The sequence below is a fragment of the Polypterus senegalus genome, chromosome 9 (genome assembly GCF_016835505.1).
Source record: "Polypterus senegalus isolate Bchr_013 chromosome 9, ASM1683550v1, whole genome shotgun sequence".
Lineage (NCBI taxonomy): Eukaryota > Metazoa > Chordata > Cladistia > Polypteriformes > Polypteridae > Polypterus > Polypterus senegalus.
Window position 1 is genome coordinate 13,775,611 of NC_053162.1, and position 25,834 is coordinate 13,801,444.

The following is a 25,834-nucleotide window of genomic DNA, read 5'->3' on the forward strand; positions in this document are numbered from 1 at the left end:
GATTGAAAAATAAAAAAGCCACACAAAAAATGCTAATCTTAAAATTCTGCATTATCTGTCCCTTTTGTTACCATACTGGGCACACGGTGGGATCCTAACCTGGATAGGTTGCCAGTTTATCACAGGGTACTAATGCAAACAGCTAGTGATACTTTAGAGATTTTTCTTAACCTAACATGGATGCCTTCAGGATAGGAGAGGAACAGGATTTGAACCCTCAGCTCAGGGACCCACTGTGAGACCCTATAAAGAACTTGAGAGCTGATGGTGGGGTCTCGTGTGCTTCGACTCCTCCAACCCCCCAACCCAAACTTCAGTCAATATTTGGTAAAGACACCTTCTGTGGAAATTCCAGCAGTGAGTCTTTTGTGGGATTGTCCATAGTCTCTGTGCACATCTGGACAGTGCGAATGGCGAATGACGGGATGCCACTTTCTGTCACACTGAGAGTGAGACTGGGCCACACCAGACATGAAGTCACCCTGATGTCACTGTTAGGCTCCTGGTGTGTCACTTTACCACCGGTGCTCCATTTGTGGAAGTGCTGAGCGTTGGTGTTTACTAAACAGGAGACAGACATTGCATGAAATCACAGAGTTGTCGATTCAGTCCCCACCATTCATTGAAACGTTAACATTGGAATGGATTTTATAATTCAAGGCTGCTGTGGCTGCCAGTTTGAAAACTACTGGCAAAGAGTACCGTTATAATAACGTTATACGTTACTATACGTTAAACGTTAGAACGCCCAGAAGGCCAGGGAGAGGGACTATGCCTCCCTCGGACCACAACAAGGCAGCCGCCCTGGTTTGTATGGGGGCCACGGGAACTGAGCATGGAAGCTCGACCCTGTAGGGGCCCATGGCTACCGCCAGGGGGCGCCCGGACGATTGTGGAGCCCTGGACGTCAGCACTACCGCCACACCAGGAAGTGCTGCAGGAAGTGCATCAAAGGGCACCTGGAGAACAGGTGATTATGAAAGAGGCCGCCTCCCTCCAGTCATTAGCTGGAGTCGGGAGGAAGAGGATGACGCTCAGAGGAGAGGAGTGGCGCATTGGAAGGCCAGGACTTAAGGGTGATTGGTGCAGGTGATGTGTGCTGTGCGGGACCGTTTTGTGGACTGAACATAATGTATTTAGGAACCATTGGTGTTTGCCTGTCTGTGTCCAGGGCTGGAGTTCCACAACCTTTAAAGGTAACCACAGGCATTAATGCTTCAACTTTGACAACCCTAATGTCTCTCTATTATAATAAAAAAAATCTTAGGAAGAGAGACGAGACATGACCTTCTCAGAGAGACACTTTCACGTCCCACGAGACGAGTCTTTGCACCAAGAGTTTTAACCACGCTCGGGGCCGGAAATAAAAGACAAAGAGTAGATGACAAAGTAGAACGTCGTAAAGAACTGAAAAACGCTGGCGTGATACACATGCAGAGCAGGTTAGAGATAATGGAGGTACAAAAATTTGAAAGTCTCAAAAAAGGATAGTAAAGATCGCATTAGTGCAAGCAAACAGAAATGATTACTCGGTGAAATAACAGAACGGTGAAAAGAGATCGAATATATCATTCAGATTTAAACTTTAATTCGGATGACTTGTAGATCATTTAATTTGTGTTGCCATCAGGGAGAAGTAGTGTTTCGTCCCAATGAAGAGGCGTATCCGCGAGAATTAAAAGATTGGTTGTTTGGTGGTAAGTGAAATCCAGCGAGGGAAAATTTCAAGCCCCGCGAGACAAGAGCTTATGCAAAGAGATTTGAAAAAGTCCTGCCCACATAACCACACACGGTTCAATCAGTTCTCATTTGTGTGAATGCTAGTGTCAGATGCATTTCTTGTAGAGAAAAAGAAACGATATTCACTCACGGTGTAATTCCAAACACGGAATCAATATTCAGTGCGATATTGACGAAAAGGTAAAAGTGAAAAGAGATCGAATATATGGACATAGGTGATATGATAGAAGTATGTTAGATATTGTTTGGCTTTAAACTTTAAGTCGGAGACTTGTAGATCATCTAATTCATGTTGCCATCAGGGAAAAGTAGAGTTTCTCCCCAATAAAGAGGCCTTTCCGCGGCAATTAAAAAGTTTTGTTGTTTGGTGAAAGTGAAATCCACATACGCAGGAGGCAGAGACGTGAAGTTGCTGGTGCATAGCACAGGTCGATGGGTTGGCGTGTGAAGCAAGCAAGGGGCAAAGCCCCCTAGTATGCAATATATAAAACTAGCTGTGTAAGCCCATGCTGTAAAAAGCCCAGGGTCCTAGAAACTTTTGAAATCATCTGAAAAAAAAAAACTGAAATGTAGAGATGTCAGGTAATTGAAAGGAACCACTCTGGGTATCGCTCTCCTAAGAGGTTTCGCTTTGCCGATGTGCTCGCCTCGCTTGTATATTAGTGGCTAAGCAATGTTGTGCTTCTTTGGAGGTTTCGTTTTGCTGACGTGCTCGCCTCGCCGGTGTTATTAGCGGCTAAGAGAGTTTTCTGTTTCTTCGGAGGCGGAGCCTTTACCCTGACTCCACCTCTCACTTCCGGGCTGGACAGACAAGACACACACACTTCCACACGTGGACATTTAGATATATAAGATGTATATTTGTCTACATGGGGACAAATGTGTTAGTCCCCTTACAGCTGATTAAAAAAGTGCTGCATGCCTCCTGAGAAGTGATGACATGAGAAGCAATTGTTCCCTGTGTACCTGCACACCTCTGATATGTCATCGAGTAAAACAAAGCAAGTGTGACGAGAGATCAGGTGTTGCCTAAGACCTCCTACAATGGCCTGCACCCATTTATTGGAACCCATAGAAAAGATCCCAAATAATTGGATTTAGGTGATTCTTCAGATGAGCCGTTTTTGAATTAGCATCACACACACATCTCCAATCCGGCAATCAGTCATTCAGCCGATTTAAATGGAGAAAAGTCGTCACTCTGCTGTTTGGTGTCAGCTTGTGTCCCTCACTGATATATACGGTATGTATGATATATATATCTGCTTCTGCAACTGAGAGGACGTGGCAGATGTTTTCCAACTTGCCAACCAATTACAAGCATTACCTGGTAGGTGTGTGTGTATATATATATATATATAGTCAAGGATGCCATCTGGGATCACATGGGGGCCGCCATCCTGGTTGCTCAGCGACCTGTGGTCACCGCCAGGGGGCGCCCCAATGCCTTGGGGACCCTGGACCGCAGCACTTCCGCCACACCAGGAAGTGCTGGGGAAGAAGAAGAGGGACACCCGGAGAGCTTCCGGGAGAACAGCCGGCATTTCCGCCACACTGGGGCGTGTCCAGGGGGGAATGCCAGGAAACACCTGGAGCTCATCCAGGATTATATAAAAGGGGCCGTCTCCCTTCATTCGAGGCTGGAGTCGACGAGGCAGAAGAGAGTGTGGAGGCGGCCCGAAGAGAAGGCATTGTGTGTTGGGGTTTGTGTGGCACTTGAGTATTGTAAATATTGTATATAATAAACATGTGGTGGTGATTAACAACATGTCCGCCTGTCTGTGTCCGGGCCGGGTCCATGATATATATTATATATATATATATAAACTGCTCAAAAAAATTAAAGGAACACTTTGAAAACACATCAGATCTCAATGGGAAAAAGAAATCCTCCTGGATATCTATACTGATATAGACTGGGTAATGTGTTTGGAACGAAAGGATGCCACATCGTTTGATGGAAATGAAAATGATCAACCTACAGAGCCCTGAATTCAAAGACGCCCCAAAAATCAGAGTGAATAAATTGTGTGGCAGGCTAGTCCATTTTGCCAAAATTTAATTGCAGCAACTCCAAATTGTACGCAGCACTTTGTATGGCCCCTGTGTTCTTGTATACATGCCTGACAACATCGGTGCATGCTTCTAATGAGATGACAGATGGTGTTGTGGGGATCTCCTCCCAGATCTGGACCAGGGCATCACTGAGCTCCTGGACAGTCTGAGGTGCAACCTGGTGGCATTGGATGGACCAAAACATAATGTCCCAGAGGTGTTCTATTGGATTTAGGTCAGGAAAGTGTGGTGGCCAGTCAATGGTATCAATTCCTTCATCCTCCAGGAACTGCCTGCATACTCTCACCACATGAGGCCAGGGATTGTCGTGCACCAGGAGCCACTGTACCAGCATAGGGTCTGACAATGGGTCCAAGGATTTCATCCTGATACCTAATGGCAGCCAAGGTGCCTTTGTCAAGCCTGTAGCGGTCTGTGTGACCCTCCATGGATATGCCTCCCCAGACAATCATTAACCCTCCACCAAACTGCTCATGCTGAATGATGTTACAGGCAGCATAATGTTCTCCATGGCTTCTCCAGACCCTTTCACTTCTGTCACGTGCTCAGGGTGAACCTGCTCTCATCTGTAAAAAGCACAGGGCACCAGTGGTGCATCTGCCAATTCTGGTATTCTATGGCGAATGCCAATCGAGCTGCATGCTGCAGGGCAGTGAGCTCAGGGCCCATTAGAGGACATGGGGCCCTTGGCTCACCCTCATGAAGTCTTTCTGGTTGTTTGGTCAGAGACATTCACACCAGTGGCCTGCTGGAGGTCATTTTGTAGGGCTCTGGCAGTGCTCATCCTGTTCCTCCTTGCCCAAAGGAGCAGATACTGGTCCTGCTGATGGGTTATGGACCTTCTATGGCCCTCTCCAGCTCTCCTAGAGTAACTGCTTGTCTCCTAGAATCTCCTCCATGCCCTTGAGACTGTGCAGGGAGACACAGCAAACCTTCTGGCAATGACACGTATTGATGTGCCATCCTGGAGAAGTTGGACTACCTGTGCAACCTCTGTAGGGTCCAGGTATCACCTCATGGTACCAGTAGTGACACTGACTGTAGCCAAATGCAAAACTAGTGAAGAAACAGTCAGAAAAATGAGGAGGGAAAAATGTCAGTGGCCTCCACCTGTTAAACCATTCCTGTTTTGGGGGTCATCTCATTGTTGCCCCTCTAGTGCATCTGTTGTTAATTTCATTAACACCACAGCAGCTGAAACTGATTAACAACCCGCTCTGCTACTTAACTGACCAGATTAATATCCCAGAAGTTTCATTGACTTTATGCTATACTCTGATTAAAAAGTGTTCCTTTAATTCTTTTGAGCAGTATATATAGTGACTCGCGACCTCTACCATTATCCAGCTAGGACGCCACCTGGATGGAAAAACTGGGGGAGAGTGCAGCTTTAAGGTAATGCACCACGGAGCTGGAGTTTGGTGCAGCCCTGTTGGGATCTGTGGGAACCAGAGTCTGGAGGAAGGAAGACTGAGCTTGCTGGGAGGGGAGTGGAGGCGGCTAAGAAATAAAGAAAGAAGAACGAGGAAGAAGGGCATGAGTATTGTGTGCTGGTGCTTATGTACTGTGCTGTGGGGAGCAGGGTGAAACGCTCCCGAAATGAAAATAAAAGATTTGTCGTGTGGCAAAGTCGTGTCTGCCTGTCTGTGTCAGGTTAGGGCGGCTGTACGCGCCCTAGAGGTCCATAATATATATATATAGTAAATGCTGCATGGGTTGGACAAGCATCCTGATCAGAAGAAGGGATAGCTCCTTACCCACACAGGAGGCTCCAAGCAGGCAGTATATATATATATATATATAGTATATTGTCATAGAAGACACGGTTGACTGCCACCCAAGCCACAGTGGATGGTTCCTTACCTGGCCAGGAAGCCATGATAAAGAAAGGACATGAATGGATGAATGGACGGACGGGTATCCTGAGCAGGTTGTTTAGTGGTACCTTTACCAGTCAGGAGGCCATTATGAGGGAAGACCAGAGGCTGGCAGCCTCTCCAGGCTTTGTGTTCCACCAGTACACCAGGTGGCAGTGTCTCTCTGGTATGACTCTCATTTGGACACCCGCAGGGCAGTAATGGGAGCTATAGTCTTGCTGGGGTCCTCGAGTGCCACTAGGGGGAGCTGGTCGGAGCAGGCTCCCTTGTTACGGAGAGGTTCCAGTGGACCCAGAAGTGCTTCCAGGTGGCAGTCCTGTAGCACAGCTTTGAAGTCCTCCACGGTTTGTATTAAAAAACAGCCAGTCTGCCTCATCCAGCAGTCTAAGTGGTTTGCTCGGAGGGAGAGTGGAGGTTGAAAAGGAAAAGAAAGGAAAGAAATGAAACTGTGGCTTCTTTATCAGGTGATAAGCACCTATAGAAGGTATTTTATTTAAAGAAAACAAACGTCTTTCCTTGGACCCACAACACTGTGGTTTGGTTGTACCCGGGTGTTTGGGGTTCAGGTGCTCCCCCTACAGGTCACAATCTATAGATAAGTATAAAGAAAATGGGTGTGTTTGTACTGCACCTGGCATTGCCAGTCTAACATTTGTAATCAAATCCTTCTATCCTCTACTCTCTAGAAAGAAAATGCCATTTTGTAAAAGCATCAGCTGTCAGATAACATCAGGGTTTCTAATTCCAACAGATGGCGCATACAAACATTTGTAGTAATAAGCTAGTCGCTTACTGGGCACTCCTCAGCACCCCGCAGTGCTCATCACCTCAATCTCACACACACAGATTTACTTTTTTTTTTTTGTTACGTGTCATTCTTGATTTTTTTGTAAACCATAATGTGGAATGCAACGGCTAATATTTCAAGTATGTGTTCAAAGTACTAGGCTTGGGTGGATGATTTAGGACCCGTCCTAAAGCAGCGCTGATAACACCCGTCCAAGAGGATTAACCGGCGCCAGGATGAACATCGTGTTCTTCAAGGCTAAGGTCCACCGTGCAGCAGGGGGCGAGTGTATCCCAGGAGTTGGAAGTCATTCACTTGAACTTGAGTGCTGAAGTTGGGGCAGTCCACTTCCAGCAGGACAGCAAGACCAATGATGTCCTGGTCCGTTTGACCACCGGTGTGTGGCACTTGGGCTGAGTGCTCTGAACCTGAGGCTGTGCTGACGTCAGCTGGAGGCCTGGAGACGGGCAGGTGAGGATCTTATCTCAGTCATCTTCATTAATTCCTATTGAGAGGGCCATGAGGTCCTGGTGAGGAGTCTGGTTAAAATCCACACTCAGTCCCTCTGTCACTTGTGCTGACCACCAGTGAGGTGTCCATTGAAATGCTGTGATAATTTGATTGGGGAGGTTGGGGGGGGTTGTTTGGCCCCATCAATTTTCTTGTGATGTGTGATGGTAAGCCCGCCGTTTGAAGGCATGATAATCTCTGTTTACACAATCAATCAGCCCCAACATCCTGAAGCAGTCGAAGTGACCGGGTAGAGATGGGGAGACGTGTCTTATGAAAAGAAGCAGAGGTTCAGCTGATATCTGCAAAGCAACGTAAACACTGACAGGACCTGCCAGCGTGAGGCCTAAGGGTCACTCATGAAATGGAGATCATGGGTGGCCTCACATCAATTCTTAGAGGGTTAATAATCCTTTTCAGAGACCTCTGCTGAACCATAAACCCACTGCAGATGCCCAGAAGGAAGAACAGGCATCCTGGTTGGGATAAAGGAAGGGTTCATACTCGGCCTGGAGACCATAATGGAGCGATCTGGGCAAAAAGGCTCACCGGGAGCAGTTCATTCCCCCATACAGCTGGTGGCAGTGTTCTCCTAGCTGAACCCGATCAGGACACCCACAAAGTGGAGTCCGGTGATGCAGTCCTGTCGGGGTCTTTTAGGGACCACCAGAGGGCGCTACCGGGGGAGGACCGGCCTGGTTTCCACATGACCAGGAAGTGCTTCAGAGGACTTGGACAGGAAACTGGAAGCAGTTCCTGAGTTGACTTACAAAAATTACGTGACAGAAAGGCAGTGAATGACACTGTTGGAGGGGAACTGATTTGTTTAACTGGTATTCTTCTAAAGAAGGCATTGGAGGGAAATAAAAAACATTTTATCTGAATTGGAATTTGTGTTTTGGGATTATTGTGTCTGTGGTTTGAGGCTCAGTGGCGCCCCTTGTGGTTACACCAACTGCTGCACTGACTTGGCAAATACATTTCTGAAGATGCTCACTCTTTCCTTTTTTTCCTTTATTTCACCAGTTTTGTGCCAACTGTAGACATCTCATTACTCCCAACCCATGTTAAGAAAGTGAATGTGAGACCTGAAAGGATAAACCTGGAATGGAATTCTACAAACTCCAAAAAAACGGAGACGCAGGACATAACCCAGAGTAGGACATGAAGTCCAAGGGATGGGAGGTGACAACACTCTGTGCTGAACCACCATGTTGTGATATGCTTGGACAATCAAGGACTAGGAGTAGTCAGGGAAAAGTCAGAGGAGCCCATAAGTAGATGTCCATTTTCAACTGCCTAATAACAGTATTGACTATGACTCCTACACATGATCATCATTGCTAATAATATAATTGGAATACAACCACTTCTATCCCTACTTAATAATGATATCTACAGTATCTTGACCTTCAGAAAACATTTGATAAGGCCCTAGATGAGAGGCTGGGAGTCAAACTAGAAGAGGTGGAAGTTCAGGGTGTTGTGAGTGGATGAGTGCAGAATTGGATCAGACACAGGAAGAAGAAGGGTGATGCTATGAGCAACCTCATCGGAACTGGGTGAGGTTAAGAGTGCTGTCCAGCAGGGTTTGCGCCTTCTGTTGGAATGACAAATGTGATGTATTTTATTTCTATAAATGCTTCTGATGAACCATCTGTTGCAATGACCAGTGTAATTCATTTCATTACTACAAATACTTGTTATGCGCCATCTGTTGGAATGACAAATGTAATACATTTTATTCTGCAAATGTTTGTGATGTGCCATCTGTTAGAATTACTATTGCAATGCATGTAATCACTGCAAACATTTGTGATGCACCATCTGTTGGAATGACAAATGCAGTACATTTTAATACTACAAATGTTTGTGATGCGCCATCTGTTGGAATGAAAAATGCTAAGCATTTTATTACTACAAATGTTTGTCATATGCCATAACAACTGGATGGACAGACAGACACTTATCCTTTAATCAAGGTGTATTGTCAAGGACAGCAAAGTGATTAGAAGCACTGTACTGTGTGGGAGCTGGATTGAACCATTGCCTGGACGGGAGACCAGTGAGCCCCCTGAGAGCTGGGAGGAGGTCCCCTTCCTGGATGGTGTATTAAAGTTGGCTGGAAAAGGTTCAAGAAGCCAGCCATTAGTCCTCCAGGCCACTCAGGAGCAGCATGAGCCTGCAGTTGTGCTCCAGTCAGAAGTATGGGGCTTAGAGAGGACCCAGAACTGCTCAATCAGTCAGTTTGGTATCACCCTTGGAAGTGGTCCGGGGCTGCCCTTTGAAAAGGACCTCCAACCTGGAGAGAGGTAAGCTTGGAGGTTGGAGTTGTGATGAAGCCAAAGCTCTCCTGAAGTAGAGCAGAAGGAGGCTCAGGACAAGTGAGGTGGGACAGTAAAGGAGCAGAGTGTGTGGTCAAGGCGAGACAAGAAAGGAGAGGTCTGCTGTTGTTCAGCATGCGCTCCTTCATTCTGCTCCCCTCGTGGTGCACCAGCTCAACTCCTGGCCGTCCTCAGTAAATCTCTGGGGTTGTGGACTTGACCTTTTTGCTTTGCGTATTTTTTTGGGCCATCTCACAAGTGCCTGCTGTGGCTCATAGTACGTAAAGGACTCTGCTATGAAACAAAATGATGAATACGTCACCAGGTAAATACTAAGAAGAGAGATGTGCATTCTTTTGGAAACAAGAGTGAAATCCCTCTAACCTGACCTTCGACTATCAGGAATGAATCGCTGCTTTCTGGAAGCTTCTGTCCCTCTGAGTTAAAAATCTCATTTTCATCACAAGTGCAGCTACAATGAGCATGAGGACTAAAAACAAGCCAAACCAGAGCGTGCGGAGGGCACTGCCGCTGACACCCAACACCTTACTTATCTGCATTCCTCTCCTTGCCCTTTTCTGCAGACTCAGCCATTACGTGCTTACAGTACATCTTGGCAACTGGAGGATCAGATCAGTACACGGTTAGGGAAACAGATCTGATGTCCTGGTAGCCCCCCACACCAGTCTTGATCCACCCAGCATGGGATTAATGGCTTAAAGTAATGAAAATCGGTGCACCAACTCAACTCAGGGGTTGCACAAGCAGTGCCAGGTTGGCAGAATATCAGTCAGGCATTGCTTGACACTCGTTATCTGACAGTGGATGTAAACTTGGTCGGTCATAAACACAATGAACAGAAGGTGCAACATCCAGGAGATGAGAGGCGCAGTATGAAACATACAACATGTCAGCAAAGCCACTTCCTCACGCCAAGATAATAGGATTACGTACTGCAGCTAATTTGGGATTAGCGTCTCATAAAGAAGAGATTAACCCCGATGTGCCGTATCCTCCTGTCAGCATGAGTCCTCCATAGTGGCGCAACCTGACTCACAAATGGGTCTGGAAGGCATTAAGGTCCACTTGACTGGACCACCTAAAGGGAAACTCCCCTCAAACAGGATATTGAGAGTTTGTTCATTACCCCATTTAATTTGTAGTGATGGCTGAGGAAAATGTTTAGTCTCACATGGTCATGCAGAAAGGAGACAGCAAAGTTATGAGAGAAGAAAAGTCCATGGTGACCAACACTGAACAACAGCAAACCGTCCACGAAAAAAAATCTCACGTTAACCGTGTCACAAAATTCATGTCTACTCATCCAGTTGTGCCGTCAACTGTACATGTTTGTAAATCACTTAGACCGCTTTGAAGAGATCTGTTTTCACCTGGACATTAAAGACTATCTGCTGATCCGTGACAGAATCCTACTGGGATTTAAATCTTGGACAAGAATAACACGAGAAAACATCCAACGGGGTGAAATACGTTATGTGCACATTAGATAGATAGATAGATAGATAGATAGATAGATAGATAGATAGATAGATAGATAGATAGGCACTATATAATATACTGTATGTATATATAATGTGTATATGTATTAAAGATAGATAGATAGATAGATAGATATGAAAGGCACTATATAGTAGATAGATAGATAGATAGATAGATAGATAGACAGGCACCATATAATATACTGTATGTATATATAATGTGTATATGTATTCTAGATAGATAGATGATATGAAAGGCACTTTTGCAAACCAAAAAATAAAATAAGAATCAATAAAGAGCAGTGCCCTCTGCTGGTCATCACCACACCGTCACTCTATTCAGATAAAGCAGCTTTAGAGAGCAGGCTTTGAGCCGTCACAATGAGGCTTTTCACAGTTTTGAAAGCATCCTCATAGTACAGACAAGACAGTACCTGCAAATCCAGGTGGGCACAGGCAGGCATATTCTCTGATTCCATCCTTACAGCTGCCACCATTCTGGCAAGGCATGGAAGCGCACTCGTCAATGTTGATGGAGCAGTTCTCACCTGCAGTGGAGGTTACAGAAAGAGAAGAGTCCATAAAATCAGACACCTTCACCACCCTTTGACTTATATCTTGAGTTAAATAATACACAATTTGTAAGCATACTGTTAAACAATCAGTCAATTATTGAATATTCTGATGGTCTGAGGAAGTGCCCCAGATGCCCCAAGCTGAAATGTTTATTCTTCTAATGAGGTTCTCTTAATCTCACTGATGCTGATCCCTCTTGATGTTTGCATTCCTGTCAATGCCTTTATGGGAAGTGTCACGCATGTGCACATAGGGGACAGCTGAAGGGCTCTAGTGACTGTAATTGCACTGCCGCTCCAGGGGTTGGCGCTGTATCCTAATGCCTTTTCCTCGTCCTCCCTTTGCAGACAGGGTGACTGGCGGCTATAACACCTCTGATGTCACTTCCTGTGTCTGTCCACCTGGACCCACCTCTTCCTGCTGGAAGGACGCAAACCTGGAAGATCCTCCATCTTTGGCAGTTCTTTTGTGAATTTGTGTCTACACAGATGTCTTTGCAATTACTGCGTGTATTCTCTTTATTTAATTTTTTATTTCTTCCAAACCAGGTTATATGAGGTGACCAGGCTGGTACCCTACCACCTATTGCTGCTCTCTGATTCTCTTACAGAAGCCAATTCTTGGAATGTGCCAATGAATCCGATCGCTTGCTTCCACCCTCCCTCAGACATTGCACACATTCCTACCAGAGAATATTTTAGTTTCCTGTCAAAGATTCAAAATGTTCTTCTCTGCCTCCTTGATGTTATGCTGCTGGATGGGAAGGAGCTGTGAAATGAGTTCAGAGCGGCTAAGGGGACACACTGGTTAATTATTTAACATAATTATGGAGGATGACATTTAATGCCAGTAAATGTAAAGTTTTACGTGTAGGAAGTAAAACTGTTAGGTTTGAATGCACAATGGGAGGTCTGAAAATGGAAAGTCCACCTTATGAGAAGGATTTAGGAGTCGTAGTGGACTCGACACGATCAACTGAGAGTGTTCAGAAGCCATTAAGAAGGCTAACAGAATGTCAGGTTATATAGCGCCTTGATGTGTGGAGTACAAAAAATCTGGAAAGAAAATCCGAAAAGAAACACGCGATTATTGTGCCGACTCTGACGCTGGATTGTGTCTTTCACCGTACTTTAAGATTTACTGCACAAAGGACTCATTTTGAGATTATATACTGTTCTGGCATCATTAGTAGTATTATTATTACTGTTATTATTATTATTGTTCATTTCATAGTATTATTTTTGTTCATGGGCGGCACAGTGGCGCAGTGGGTAGCGCTGCTGCCTCGCAGTTAGGAGACCTGGGTTTGCTTCCCGGGTCCTCCCTGCGTGGAGTTTGCATGTTCTCCCCGTGTCTGCGTGGGTTTCCTCCCACAGTCCAAAGACATGCAGGTTAGGTGCATTGGCGATCCTAAATTGTCCCTAGTGTGTGCTTGGTGTGTGTGTGTGTGTGCCCTGTGGTGGGCTGGTGCCCTGCCTGGGGTTTATTTCCTGCCTTGCACCCTCTGTTGGCTGGGATTGGCTCCAGCAGACCCCTGTGACCCTGTAGTTAGGATATAGCGGGTTGGATAATGGATGGATTATTATTTGTATCATCATTATTATACTTTTGAGATTTAATAAAAACATAATTTTTCATGTAAAAAAAATGCTTTTCATATTTTTTGGAATATAATGCAACACTAAAGAGCTTAAAAAAGCCGAGCCTTTTTCAGTTTAAGCAAAATAATGATTATTAGGAGACATGACTGAAGTGATGACTATACACAAAGTATTAGCAAAATGAAAGTAAAAAAATTAACTCCAGGACACAAAGACTACATAAATAATTAAACCATCAATCAAAAAAAAGATATATTGAATAAAAACCAAAATGTGTAAATAACCTCCATTTAAACTCCCTGTTTGTGAGAGTGGTGTGATCTGCACACACATCAGAAGGACGTCACTCTGAATTACATGGACTTTGAGATTTGGGGGGTATGCCATCTTAGGGATGGTGTGTCCACAAGTATGGAGCGCCATAAAATTCTTATTGGAAGCCCGACCTACAGTTGCCGCGATAAACAAGAATGTAACAAAATGCACACCTTCATTTTATTTAAGAATAAAGACACACCACCTTAACTGTATAACAGAGAAACGATAATCTGAATGTCCAAAGACTACGTTCATGCAGGTGTCAATATCATGATGGTGTTCCAACGGCAGCCACATTAGATAGGTGTTTGGGATTTGCGAAGTGACACAAGGTGATATTTTAACAGCAATGTTGACGGAGGAGGAGGATGGAGAAGGGGAAAGGGCTGAGGGTGGTGAGATAAGTTATGTCCAATGAGGCCTGAAGATTGAACTGTAATTAAGAAAGCAACTGGATGGACAACTTCATTAATAATAACAACCTACGGCTTTGCTTATCCGTGCACATGGACTCACCTGCGAACCCCGGCTGGCAGTGGCACACATAGCCAGCAGCTGTGTGATAGCTGAAGCTTTCATTCAACTCTTCTATCTTGCCATAGTAGGTCTGGTTGGAGCGTTCATAACAGTGTCCCCCATTGGCACATGGCTCTTCTGCACAATCATCAATGTCTTCTTCACAATGATGGCCTTCATAGCCTGGAGTAGAAAGAGGAGAACACAAAAATGTAATTTGTGTGTCAAACAAGAGGAGACCATTCAGGCCATTATGTATGTTTGGTAAGGTCAGTGTTTCTTATTTTTTTTTTCTTTAAACCCAATCTTGCCCTTTTTAGTGTCTTCAAGACCCATTCCATGATGACCATTAGATTGGAGAATTGCCACTCATCAGCCACAGTTAGCATCTGCTGTAGCAGAGCAATGTGGACTGCTTAGACTGCTGACGGCGACCCATCACGAGTCATTTTGCAAACCACATGGGACCCTTCTACAATGAGCACAACGGTGAATCACAACCCTGTGCCACCCAAAAGGAAGCAACTCGTGACCCGTGGTTAGTTAATATTTAAGATGTCCCATATCTCATGCAGATCATCAATGCTGAGGCTAGACATGGTCCTACTATCACAGGCTTCATACCAGGTTGTTATGATGGAGCTAACAGGACCTTATGAAGACAGGATTGAGGAAGCCAGTTACAGGAAAATGAGCAAGTGGGTGTAAGGATAATGCAGGAAAGGATGGAGAGCACGATGTGAAGCAATACAGTCAGTAAAGTCAGGTGCGGAGGGTATGTTGGGTGCTCACTCTGCTTGGTATCACAGGAGCAGAGCCACCGGAGCAATCACAGAGAAAGCCCCCAGATGACTCTGGATGAGGAGGAATGATCCCAGGACTAACAATTCTGGGACATAAATTGAGACCTGATCGAACCCAGCTAGGTCACCAGGGTGAGAGTGTCTGGTATTGAAAGAGACGACTCCAAGTAACATCAGTGACAATGTGTCCTAGTGCATTGCTAGATGTACGTTAAACCTTACAAGCTGTCAAGATATCTTCATCTTAATCCAGATTGCCACAACCTTTTGCGTGAAGTAATGCCTCCTGGCTTCAGTTTGAATGTCCTTCCTCTTAATTTCCGCTAGGTGTCCCCTGGTATGTGAAACACATTTTAACTAGAAGAATTCTGCTCCGTCAGTTGTTACGATTTTTTTGAAAATTGTGAAGCCCTGGATATGGCTCTCAAATGGATTGACTAAAGAGTTTTAATTCCTCTAGATTGTCACACCAGGCCAGTCCCTTTGGTGCTGAGGTCCACATGGTCACTCTCTTCTGCCTGAAACGTGCAAGTGCTGCTTTGTCATTTTTGTGGTGTGGTGACCAGAAATGCTCAGAGGGCACCAGATGCAGCTTCACTAGTGCATTATGCAGTCTGAGCATAACGTTGACTAATTTACATTCAAACATTTTTGAGTTTTTAATTGCCCCTGCTCACTGCCTATATGGTGAGGATGCTTTAGCACTACACAATCCTAAATTTATTTTTGGAGGCTGCTTCCTGTGGGTCAACATCAGCCATCTTGTACAGTGACGTCAGCAGTGTTTGTCGAAGCCCACTTGGAGACCTAGGTGGGGTTGGTGGACATCATCCCTTATTGTCCATAATGGGTAGTCGGTAGACTTCAACAACTTGCAGATGTGCCTTGTGGAGGTTGCCCTGGACACAGACAGGCAGACATGTTCATTTCACCCAACACACGTTTATTTACACTATTATTTACAAAGTTCATAAGTGCCACACAAACCCCCAAAGTCCTGGCCACACAATGCCTTTCTTCCTCTTCAGGCCGCCTTCTTGCCTCCTCCAGCAAGCTCAGTCCACTCCACTCCCGACTCTCGCCCCGAATGCAGGGAGGCGGCCCCTTTTATCCACACCCAGATGTGCTCCAGGTGCTTCCCGGCAATATCCCGCCGATGCGCCCCAGTGTGGCGGAAGTGCCGGCTGTATCCCCAGAAACACTCCGGGTGTCCCTGCTCCTCTTCCCCCCAGCACTTCCTGGTGTGGCAGAAGTGCGGAGGTCCAGGGCTCCAAAGACATGGGGGCGCCCCCTGGCGGTGACCACAGGCCCCTACAGGGTAGAGCTTCAAAGCTCTGTACCTGTGGCCCCCAAAGGAACCAGGGTGGCTGCCCCCACGTGGTCCGATATGGGCGCACGCCCTCTTCCGGTCCTCCAAGGCATCCTGGCCGGGTCGTTGCCCCATGCATCCCTGACAGCATATACCACAGACTTTAAGGAGAGTGCAACCTTGGTATATGCAGTGTGGGCAATGTTACTTTCATAAATGGCACCCAGTAGGTAGCAGTTCCCACTCAGTATCATCAGATTTTGACTAAAGGATTGGGGACAACTACCCCCTCATTGTTTGGAGCACACACCTGTTAACTTCATAAATGGCACCCCTCAGTTGACGGCAACCTGGGTGGCTACCTATGTCACCTGAAAGATTGACTGGCTCTGGTTTTCAGAAAGCATTCAGACCCATTCTCTTTATCACAAACTGTATGATGTCGCAGCCTTGTGTTGAAGTAATTAAAATCAAATCAAAAGTCAAATCAACATTCCGACCCTTTACTCACTACTTCATTGAAGCCCCTCTGGTTGTGATTCCAGCCTGAAGTCTTCTTGGGTTTGACACAATAAGCTTCACACACCTGGATTTGGACATTTTCTGCCATTCTTCTTTGCAGATCCCCGCAAATTCTACCAGGTGGGATGGAGACTGCTGATGGACAGCTAGGCTCAGGTCTCCCCGGAGATGTTTGACCGGGTTCAAGTCTGGTCTCTGGTTGGACCACTCAAAAACATTCAGAGTTGTCCCTGAGCCACTCCTGTGCTGTCTTTGCTTTGTGCTTAGGGTTGCTGTCCTGTTGGAATGTGACCCTTCAGCCCCAGTCTGAGGTCCTGAGAGCATCGGGAGCAGATATTCTCATTAAAGATATCTGTGTTGTTTGCGATTTTATAGAATTTTTAGTCAGTCTATAATAATTTTTACAAGTTAATACCAAGTATATACTTATGTGAAGTTACAGCAAAGACATAAGAATAAAGACTGAATGTAATTAAAGGGCCTTTTGCCTCATCTTAGAGGAGCCACCAATGTAATTACTAAGTGTCATGCTTCAGCCACCATTTTCCCCCGGCTGGTGTTCACAGTTGTGTTTTTTCTTGGTTTTCTTTAATATGTATCATTTATTTGCATTAATGTTTATTTTATTTATTACTACTATTTATTTATTAATAGGGGGCTCGCTTACCAGGTATACAATTTAAACATATTGTTATTTTCATGGGAATTGCTATATACACATTATTTTTACTTTAAAACTTTAGTAAAAACAATATTTGGAATTAACTTTTCTTCAAGATCGCATTGAATTTCGATTCCGCGTTTGGACTTACATCGTGAAAACGAAATGTATAACTGTCCGTGAGTAAAAATCGTTTCTTTCTCTCTAATAGTTAAAAAAAAATTTAGAATGTTTGTCCGTGCTCTTTCTTCTTCGCTTGGTCATTGACGTGTCATCCAGAACGTGTAAAATTATTGTCCTTATATAATTTATAAGTGAAGAAGTGTGTCTGACAAAAGCATTCACACGACTGAGGTTAGATGGCCGTGGTCTTGTTTGAAAATCCTTGTAAGTAGGGTGTGACTTGAAAGAATCTCATGGCAAAAGTCTCCGTCTCACGAGACTTCATACCGTGCCAACATTTTAGGAATCTTTTAATTCTCACAGGCAACACAAATTAGACGATTTACAAGTCTCCGACTTAAAGTTTAAATCTGAACAATATATTCGATCTCTTTTCGCTGTTCCGTTATTTCACTGAGTAATACTTTCCGTTTGTTAGTGCTAATGCGATCTTTACTATCCTTTTTTTGAGACTTTCGAATTTTCGTACTTCCATCATCTCTAACCTGCTCTGCATGTGTACCGCGCCAACATTTTTGAATTCTTTCTGATGTTCTACTTTGTCATCTACTCTTTGTCCTTTATTTCCTACTCCGGGCGTGGTTAAATCTCTTTCTTTCGTGGGACGTATAAATGTCTCTCCGAGAAAATCACGTCTCGTCTCCTTCCAATATTTTTTTTTTAGAATAATAAGTGTATGATGGAAAAGGGGAAGGGCCTTAGTTATAGCCCTTGTGGTTTGAGGGCGGTGCCACAAGGGGCAGGGCCACCTGCCCATCACTGCCAGGAACGGCCCTCCACCCTATTTAAGGGGGGCCTCCTCATGATTCCCTGCAGTTCACTGGACGCGCTGGAGTGGAGAGTCTTTGTGCGAGTTACTGGGCTACTGCTTTGCTTTGCGTTTTCCAGATTTTCGACCCTGTACATTGTTTTTGCCTTTGCCTCTTGGAGTCTTTTTTAGAACTGTGCTTTCATAATTTTTTTAACATCTGCTCCATCTTGCCTATGATTTTTGCGTTATTTGATATTTCTGAACCTCTGCTCTGTTTTGACCATGATTTTGGATTCTGTACTGGAGCTTTGTTTACTGTGTATCGCCTTTCAGGCAACTGTGCACTTTGGAGCTTTGTGCTTGCATAAACCTTTTATTCTTATCAAGTTTTGCGGCTCTTAATGGGGTATTTTGACAATGTTTTCCCTCTCCACTGGGCAAATCTGGAAGTGTTTTTGGCAGCTGGACTTTCGGGACTCAAGCGTTTTTACGACAGAACGAACCGCCATTCAAATTGAAAAACACACCAACTTTGTAGTTGTAATGTGCAGATGGATATTGTTGATGTGCATTTTTGTTCCTATTATGAGGCCTGGAGGACCGGCCTCTCGCCATCAATTCGGCTTAGAAAATATAATAAAATAAAATAAATTGAGGATCAGTTGTTTGAGGCTGCAGCGTTCTTGGCCAGAATTCAAGAGCTGGAGGAAGACAACATTTTTTTTTTGTGATTTGGATGATCATGTTACTTATTTTTCAGTATAAACTTTCTTACCTGCTGAAGTGTTATTCTATTTGCGCCGTGGAAAGCCACATAAACGCAGCTATTGCCAGAGATAAGACTCCGTCCCTAGAAACCAGAATCATGACCCTAAGAACAGTACACAATAGAGCTTCTCTTTAAGGCAAAGCATCAATTTCCAGCCTAAATTATTACACTTATGTTAAAATGAAGTAAATGAGTAATAAACACCCCTCTGGAAAGTGAGGATAAACAAATGGGAAAGCCCAACACCTCTCATATGAGGCAGTCATAAGTTCAATGGGAAAATTCATAAAACACCCCTATTATCGATGCGGTGTTCAGAATAATGGAAGAATCAACACGTATACAAAACTACTGGTGGCTGTAGTTGATTGGTTAAGATGACAAAGTTCTGCTTATTAAGAGCTGAATGACATAATGTATTGGTAATAGAAATGTATAAAAGAGAATGAATTGTTTAATTAATTTCTCACTCCATATAAAGAATTGTTCTGCATTCTCATCTGGACTCTGTGACTGTCGTCTTTGAAGACGGCTGTGTTTTCCACAACACATTCAGTTGTCCTTTCAACCCTGCCTTGTCTCCCAGTCCCTGCTGCTGAAAAACAAGCCCAGAGAAAGATGCTGTCAATACCATACTTCACTGTTGGGTTGGTATTACGCAGATGATGAGCAGGGGCCGGTTTCTTGGGTTTCTTCAAATGAGAGAATCTCGTTTCTCATAGTCTGAGAGTCCTTCAAGTGCCCTTTTTTGTAAACTCCAAGCAGACCTCAATGTATCTTTATGAAGGAGAGGCTTCTGTCTGGCCACTCTGTCATGAAGCCCAGATCGGCGGAGTGTTGGACTGATGGTTGTTCTTCTAGAAGTTTCTCCCATCTCCACACAGGTTCACTGGAACTCAGCCACAGTGATCATCAGATTCTTGATCACCTCTCTTATCATAACCCTTCTCCCATGATTATAAAGTTGGGCCGGGTGGCCAGCTCTAGGAGTCATGGTTGTTACAATCTTCTTCCATTTAAGAATTATGAAGGCAATTGTACTCTTGGGAACTTTAATGCTGCCGGATTTGTTTCGTAGCCCTGCCCAGATGTGCACTTCATCACAATCCTGTCTTTAACAGTGGAATTCCTGAAGCCTACAAAAAACATGTAAACCTGGGCCATCATAAATTGCCTCTTACCTCCTCATCAGCATCTTTTGTTTTGCAAATATGTTGATCGACACCGGCAGCAGGCATCCTGATATCCCATCCCCTATCGACACAGCTTTAGTCGCACACCAAGTTCTCCCAGCTCAAGTCTCCTTATCTGAGTGTGAGGTGCCTTGAATGGCAAAGTGTAAATAATATATCATTATTTGGAACACATAGATTTCATGTGTGTTCCATGCCTACAAAAATCTGTGTAAATGTAGGATGACAGGAAATGCACTTGCAGGATGACGCTGGACTTCTTGCTGCATCCAAATGGTGCCATCTTTCACCTTTACGCATGATGCTGCTGCGTTGTTCTTATGTGTGAGTGGACGCTTTTTGCATGGAGGGCTTCTGTTTTCTTTCTCCGATGTAGAACCCTCATCCTCATCTGAGTTCACCTCTGTTATAGCACATCTTTATTTTAAAACTAACAGTGTCAGATTGGGGGACGCGTGAACGTGAATGAGAGAATAAAACTGAATGAAAAATAAAAAACAATTAATTTTACAAGTACCACAAATTTACATCGGCTGTTAAAGACTCAAATAAATCAAATGCATGTTTTTTTATTCTATAATAGTAATAATAATAGCCGCTCACTACTCAAAAGAGTTAATGACCCAGGATCGAACCTGCCGCCTCTCGACGTGGAGAGAGCAGTTCTTACCTCTGCACCAGCCAAGATGACGTATACGTATGAGGGTGGCTGTCGTACCTTATCCCAATTTCTTTTACTTTGGATAAATTCTAGAAAAAAAAAAAGCGCACTTGTTTTGTTATATCTGTGTCTTTTCTGAAAGTGTTGATCTGATATTTGGACTTTGGTCTTCACACATTATACACTTCACGTCAGCACTTGGCCAATTATTAGTAGAACATGAAAAAAGTTTCTGTTTTAGTTATGTGTTCAATATTTCTTGCCTCACTTTTCTTCTCATCCTTCATTACCTACACATTTCATTTACATTTAGGGAGGAGTGGTGGCTCTGAGGCTAGGGATCTGCACTGGCAATCGGAAGGTTGCCGGTTCGAATCCCGTAAATGACAAAAGGGACTCTGCTCTGTTGGGCCCTTGAGCATTTGGATGCAGCAAGAAGTCCAGCGTCATCCTGCAAGTGCATTTCCTGTCATCCTACATTTACACAGATTTTAGTAGGCATGGAACACACATGAAATCTATGTGTTCCAAATAATGATATATTATGTACACTTTGCCATTCAAGGCACCTCACACTCAGATAAGGAGACTTGAGCTGGGAGAACTTGGTGTGCGACTTAACCTGCAATTGCTCCGTCCTGGGTATGACGTTAATCTGCATCCAGCCCTGCAAGCAGGTCCTCCAACCTGCAGGGAAAACCTTGGGGGTTGGTAGCAGAATTGGCACTCCAGCCACCATTAAAACCTCACACTGGTTCCACTCCACAGTGCGGTGCTGTGGTGTCATCTGTTGCATGGCTGCACTTGGGTCCTGTCATGTGGTGGGTGTGGCAATGCGCTGTATCAGCTCGTACACAGATCATTGTAGTCACGGAACACACAAATATATTATTTACCATACACAACTCCAGGCACCTCACACCCAGATAAAAAGACCTAAGGAGAACTTTGTGTGCAACTAAAGCTGCGTTGGTGGAGGGATGGGATAGCAGGCTGCTTATGCTGACATTTACAAAACAAAAGACGCTGATGAGGAGGTGCGACGGAATTTAAGGCGGCCCAGGATTACGAGTTTTTTAAGGGAGTCTAGAGTTAAGTGCTGCTGGCAATTCCTTCATGGCCTGGTTGTTTGGCATGACCGTGGGACCTTCTACAGATAGATGTCTGCCTTTCCTAATCCTGTGCAATCAATGGAATTGACCACAGGTCTCACGTGCAATGAAAAACCCAAGTAACTGCCATTTTCTTTCAAAATTGATTTTTTTTAGTTTTCTCTGGGTCTTTCCAGTAGGTAGTGGTGATGGTCAAATATGTCTTCATTCCAGTCACAGCACGATAAAAGATGCTAGTATGTACACAGTATTTTACATAATGAAAGACAAAACCTAGCAACTCCACTGACCAATGAGGAAAGACCATCTACCAATGGAAAGGTAGGAATACGCTCACATGATTTAAATTCTGCGACTATGTGATTTAAATGGCTAGTGTTGTTGATTCGTGGAAAAAAAAACCAATATCATGTATGTCAGTGGTTCTCAACCTGTGAGGCGGGCCCCCCCTAGGGGGGTGCGAAGTAACAAAAAGGGGGGGTGCGAAGATGTGAAAAAAAGAAAATGAGAATCGAAAATATGAAAAAAAATCTGTTGAAACCAAAACAAATGAACTTAAACTACATTCTGATACTAGAACAATAAATATAGAGTTAGATAAATGTCGATAAACGTTAAGTAGGTATAATAAAATATGCATCTACGTTTCAAAAAAACGTTAGGGGGGGCGCGATTAAAACTGTTATGAAAACTCGGGTCGCAAATACTTAAAAGTTGAGAAACGCTGCTGTATGTGAAGATCAGGAAAACTGAAATCTAGAGATCGTTAATTGGTAGGGCGACATCATTTTCTCAATTTGCGAAGGGTTTTCCACAGTTGGTGAGCGGTGGACTCCACACAAGGTGCAGAAACCTCTCAAGGATGATCCATATAATGGGAAGCACCTCAGCTTAATATCCAGTACCATAGCACAGAGTCTGAATGCTTGAGTCACTGGGATATTCAAGTGTTTTATTTTTAAGAAATTTCCCCAAGTTTCTTAAATCCTGTTTTCGTTTTGTCATTGTGTGGTATTGAGTGTTGCTTGAGGATTTCAAAAAAGAATTTAAATGATTTTAGCACAAGGCTGCAACATCACTAAATGTGTAAAAAGTGAAGGGGGTCTGAATAGTTTCTGTGTCCGCTGTAGTTATAATTAATTTTTTTTTACTGCATGCAGCATTTTGTACTTTTCCACTTTAAGCTGTGTTTCTCGGTTTTGCTGCCTTGTAGCCCCTCCAGTGCTGGTGCCATTAGTTTGAATTAGAGGAGCATCCTAAGCTCAGACCCCCAAGTTACTCCACTGATGACTGACCGTATTTTCCTCTTATCCACTCTTTTTGTTTCTAGTTACTTAACCAGACTATAAACGCTTAATAAAGCATTTAATAAGAGTCCCGTAGATAAACACTCAGGACTCACCTGACCAGCACTGGCAGGAATAGCCGTTAATTCCCTCCAGGCAGATCCCGTTGTTAGCACAAGGGTTAGACGAGCACTCGGGAATGTCGATTTCACAGGCGTCCCCCACAAATCCTGTTCCATGGCAGTCACAGTGATACCTGAGGAAAAAAGAAAAAAAAAAGAAATTCACCGCCCTGCTGGGGGGCTCTTGAGCAGTGATAGGACTGTGATGTTCATCTGCTCACGGTTATTGGCATTAGGTGCCTTTCATTTTTAATTCTTCCTCATATCACACCATCAACAAAACCTTCCCGAAGCATGAAAATAACATGGAGGACATCAATCACTATTGATGATAATAAAAGACATAAAAATAAATAAATAATAGAGTCAAGCGATTTCTTACCTTCCAAAACTTATAAAACTACACTTGAATACATTTTGGAGGCCAAGGAACAAATTAAAAATAAAAGTCAGATCAAAACTCACATATCAAAATCCCAAAGTAATGATTACGTTACAAGAGTAGCCTAATTGACTGGCATGAAGACAGCTGTGCCAACGAGACCAACAGCCTGCTCTTCACAAGAAACGTAACGTAACACGGCCATCTACCACCAGCAGGCACAATGACCTCAGTGCCCAAGTCGAGAAACGACAGAGCGCAGAGAGAAGCTTGCATCACCACTAGGTGGCACCACCTCCATTGACTTGAGGTAATAGGAGTAACTATCCTTCTATATAAAAGCGGTCGGGATTGTCCTTCCGTCCCATGAGTGCTACGCAGGCGCGGAGTTTCACACACGCCCCGTCCATGTTGCAATGCACGATGGGATTTGTAGTTTCGTTTTTCCAGGTAAAAGATGATTTTCTAATCCAGACTGTGCGATATCTTTTCTTCTTTCTTACTATATAAAAGCAGTTGGGATTGTCCTTCCGTCCCGTGAGTGGAAAGCGTGCGTATTCCGCTTATCACAGACTTACTACTTGCAGCTTGCGGTACGAAGCGACATGATGTGAGCAGAGTTCTGGTGCTCCCATCGTTCCCTTGCTTTTGTGCGCCATGCGCTGGAAAAATAGACAAAATTATTTCTCTGGAAATAATTAATGTTGGAGTACAAATGCCTCACCGCGTAGTAAATATTAGGGGGTTGAAAAGGGCGACCTCAATATAGAAAAAAAAGTTTAAATTTCATCACAAAAATAACAGAAACTACGAGTATTAAAGTAATTCCGCTCAAATGCAATATAACCAAATTAATGAGTTTGTATAAAATATCAAATTGATCTACATATTGAATTGCCTTAAGAAGTGGTCAACTTAAAAGTCGGTCGCCTTAAAAGGTGGGTCAGCCTAGTAAGATAACAAGATGAAAGAACCCCCTATACATCGGGCACAATGGCTGCCTGGACTCCTAGCAATAAGACATGCTACTGTACCTATCCAGGTTGTAAAAGATGTCATTTGCTACACTTCTGCTTCTGTTTCAGGTATTTTATTAAAACTAAACGTCCACATATGTTAGTGTTCCTGCTCAGTTGAAGACATAGGAGGAGAAGCACAGAGCCCAATTTCATGAAGCTGTGCTTTTGACATGAAGATTGACTTCATTAGTCAGAAGAAAAGCCTGTTCTCTTCAGAGAGTACCAGATCAGAACCAGTGAACACCAAAAACCAGGGAACACTACATGAAAACTGTAACATCAGCCCAGAGCTACAGGTGACATGTTGAGTTGGTTGAACATTCAAGGACCTAAGCCATGCCAGGCCAGGACTGGTCAAAGTGCACAAGGACTGAATATAAGAGGGGAGTCGGCCCCTAAGATACAACATCCTAGTGATCCAAGAGCTGTGTCAGGGAAACACAAAACATTCAGAGCTAACACAGAAGATCAAGGTCTCCCACTCCGTCATGCCATTCAGAAACCATGATGGATCAGAGATGGATTAGATCAGAACATAACAATATGCACGCTTGGACTCTTAGCAAGAACAGCTGCTATCTATCCACATTGTAATTAGTGTAATTTGAGACACTTCTGCTTCTGTTTTAGGTATTTTAATAAACTTACAAGTCCACATTTATTAGTGTACCTGCTCAGCAGAAGACATAGGAGAAGCATGGACCTCCACTTCATGAAGCGGTGCTATTGATATGAAGATTGACTTCACTAGTCAGAAGAAAAGCCTGTTCTCTTCAGAGAGTACCAGATCAGAACCAGTGAACACCAAAAACCAGGGACCACTACATGAAAAACTGTAAACACGTTTACATCAGTCCAGGGCTACGGGTGACATGCTGAGTTGGTAGAGCAATCAAGGACCTAAGCCATGCCAGGCCAGGACTGGTCAAAATACACAAGGACTGAACATAAGAGGGGAGTCGGCCCCTAAGATATAACATCCCAGTGATCCAAGAGCTGTGTCAGGGAATCACAAAACATTCAGAGCTAACACAGAAGTTCAAGGTCTCTCACACCATCGTGCCATCCAGAGACCACAATGGATCAGAAATAGATTAGATCAGAGCATAACAAGATGGGTGCCTGGACTCCTAGCAAGAAGACCTGCTATCTATCCAGGTTGTAATTGGTGTCACTTGCCCTACTTCTGCTTCTGGTTTATGTACATTGGGAGCCTCAAGGTTTGAGAAAGTTCATC

General features: G+C 44.1%; 1 protein-coding gene across 3 annotated transcripts in view; it reads right to left on the reverse strand.

The window, feature by feature from the left end:
* Window positions 1-25,834, reverse strand: part of LOC120535116 (protein crumbs homolog 1-like) — a 311,568-nt gene that overhangs the window by 62,628 nt on the left and 223,106 nt on the right. For all 3 annotated transcript variants that reach the window (XM_039762712.1, XM_039762713.1, XM_039762714.1), the window contains 3 exons: window positions 23,191-23,330; window positions 13,825-14,007; window positions 11,248-11,361 (listed from right to left, as the gene is read on the reverse strand). In XM_039762712.1, the coding sequence (XP_039618646.1) occupies window positions 11,248-11,361; window positions 13,825-14,007; window positions 23,191-23,330 (437 nt within the window). The remainder of the gene's footprint in view (window positions 1-11,247; window positions 11,362-13,824; window positions 14,008-23,190; window positions 23,331-25,834) is intronic.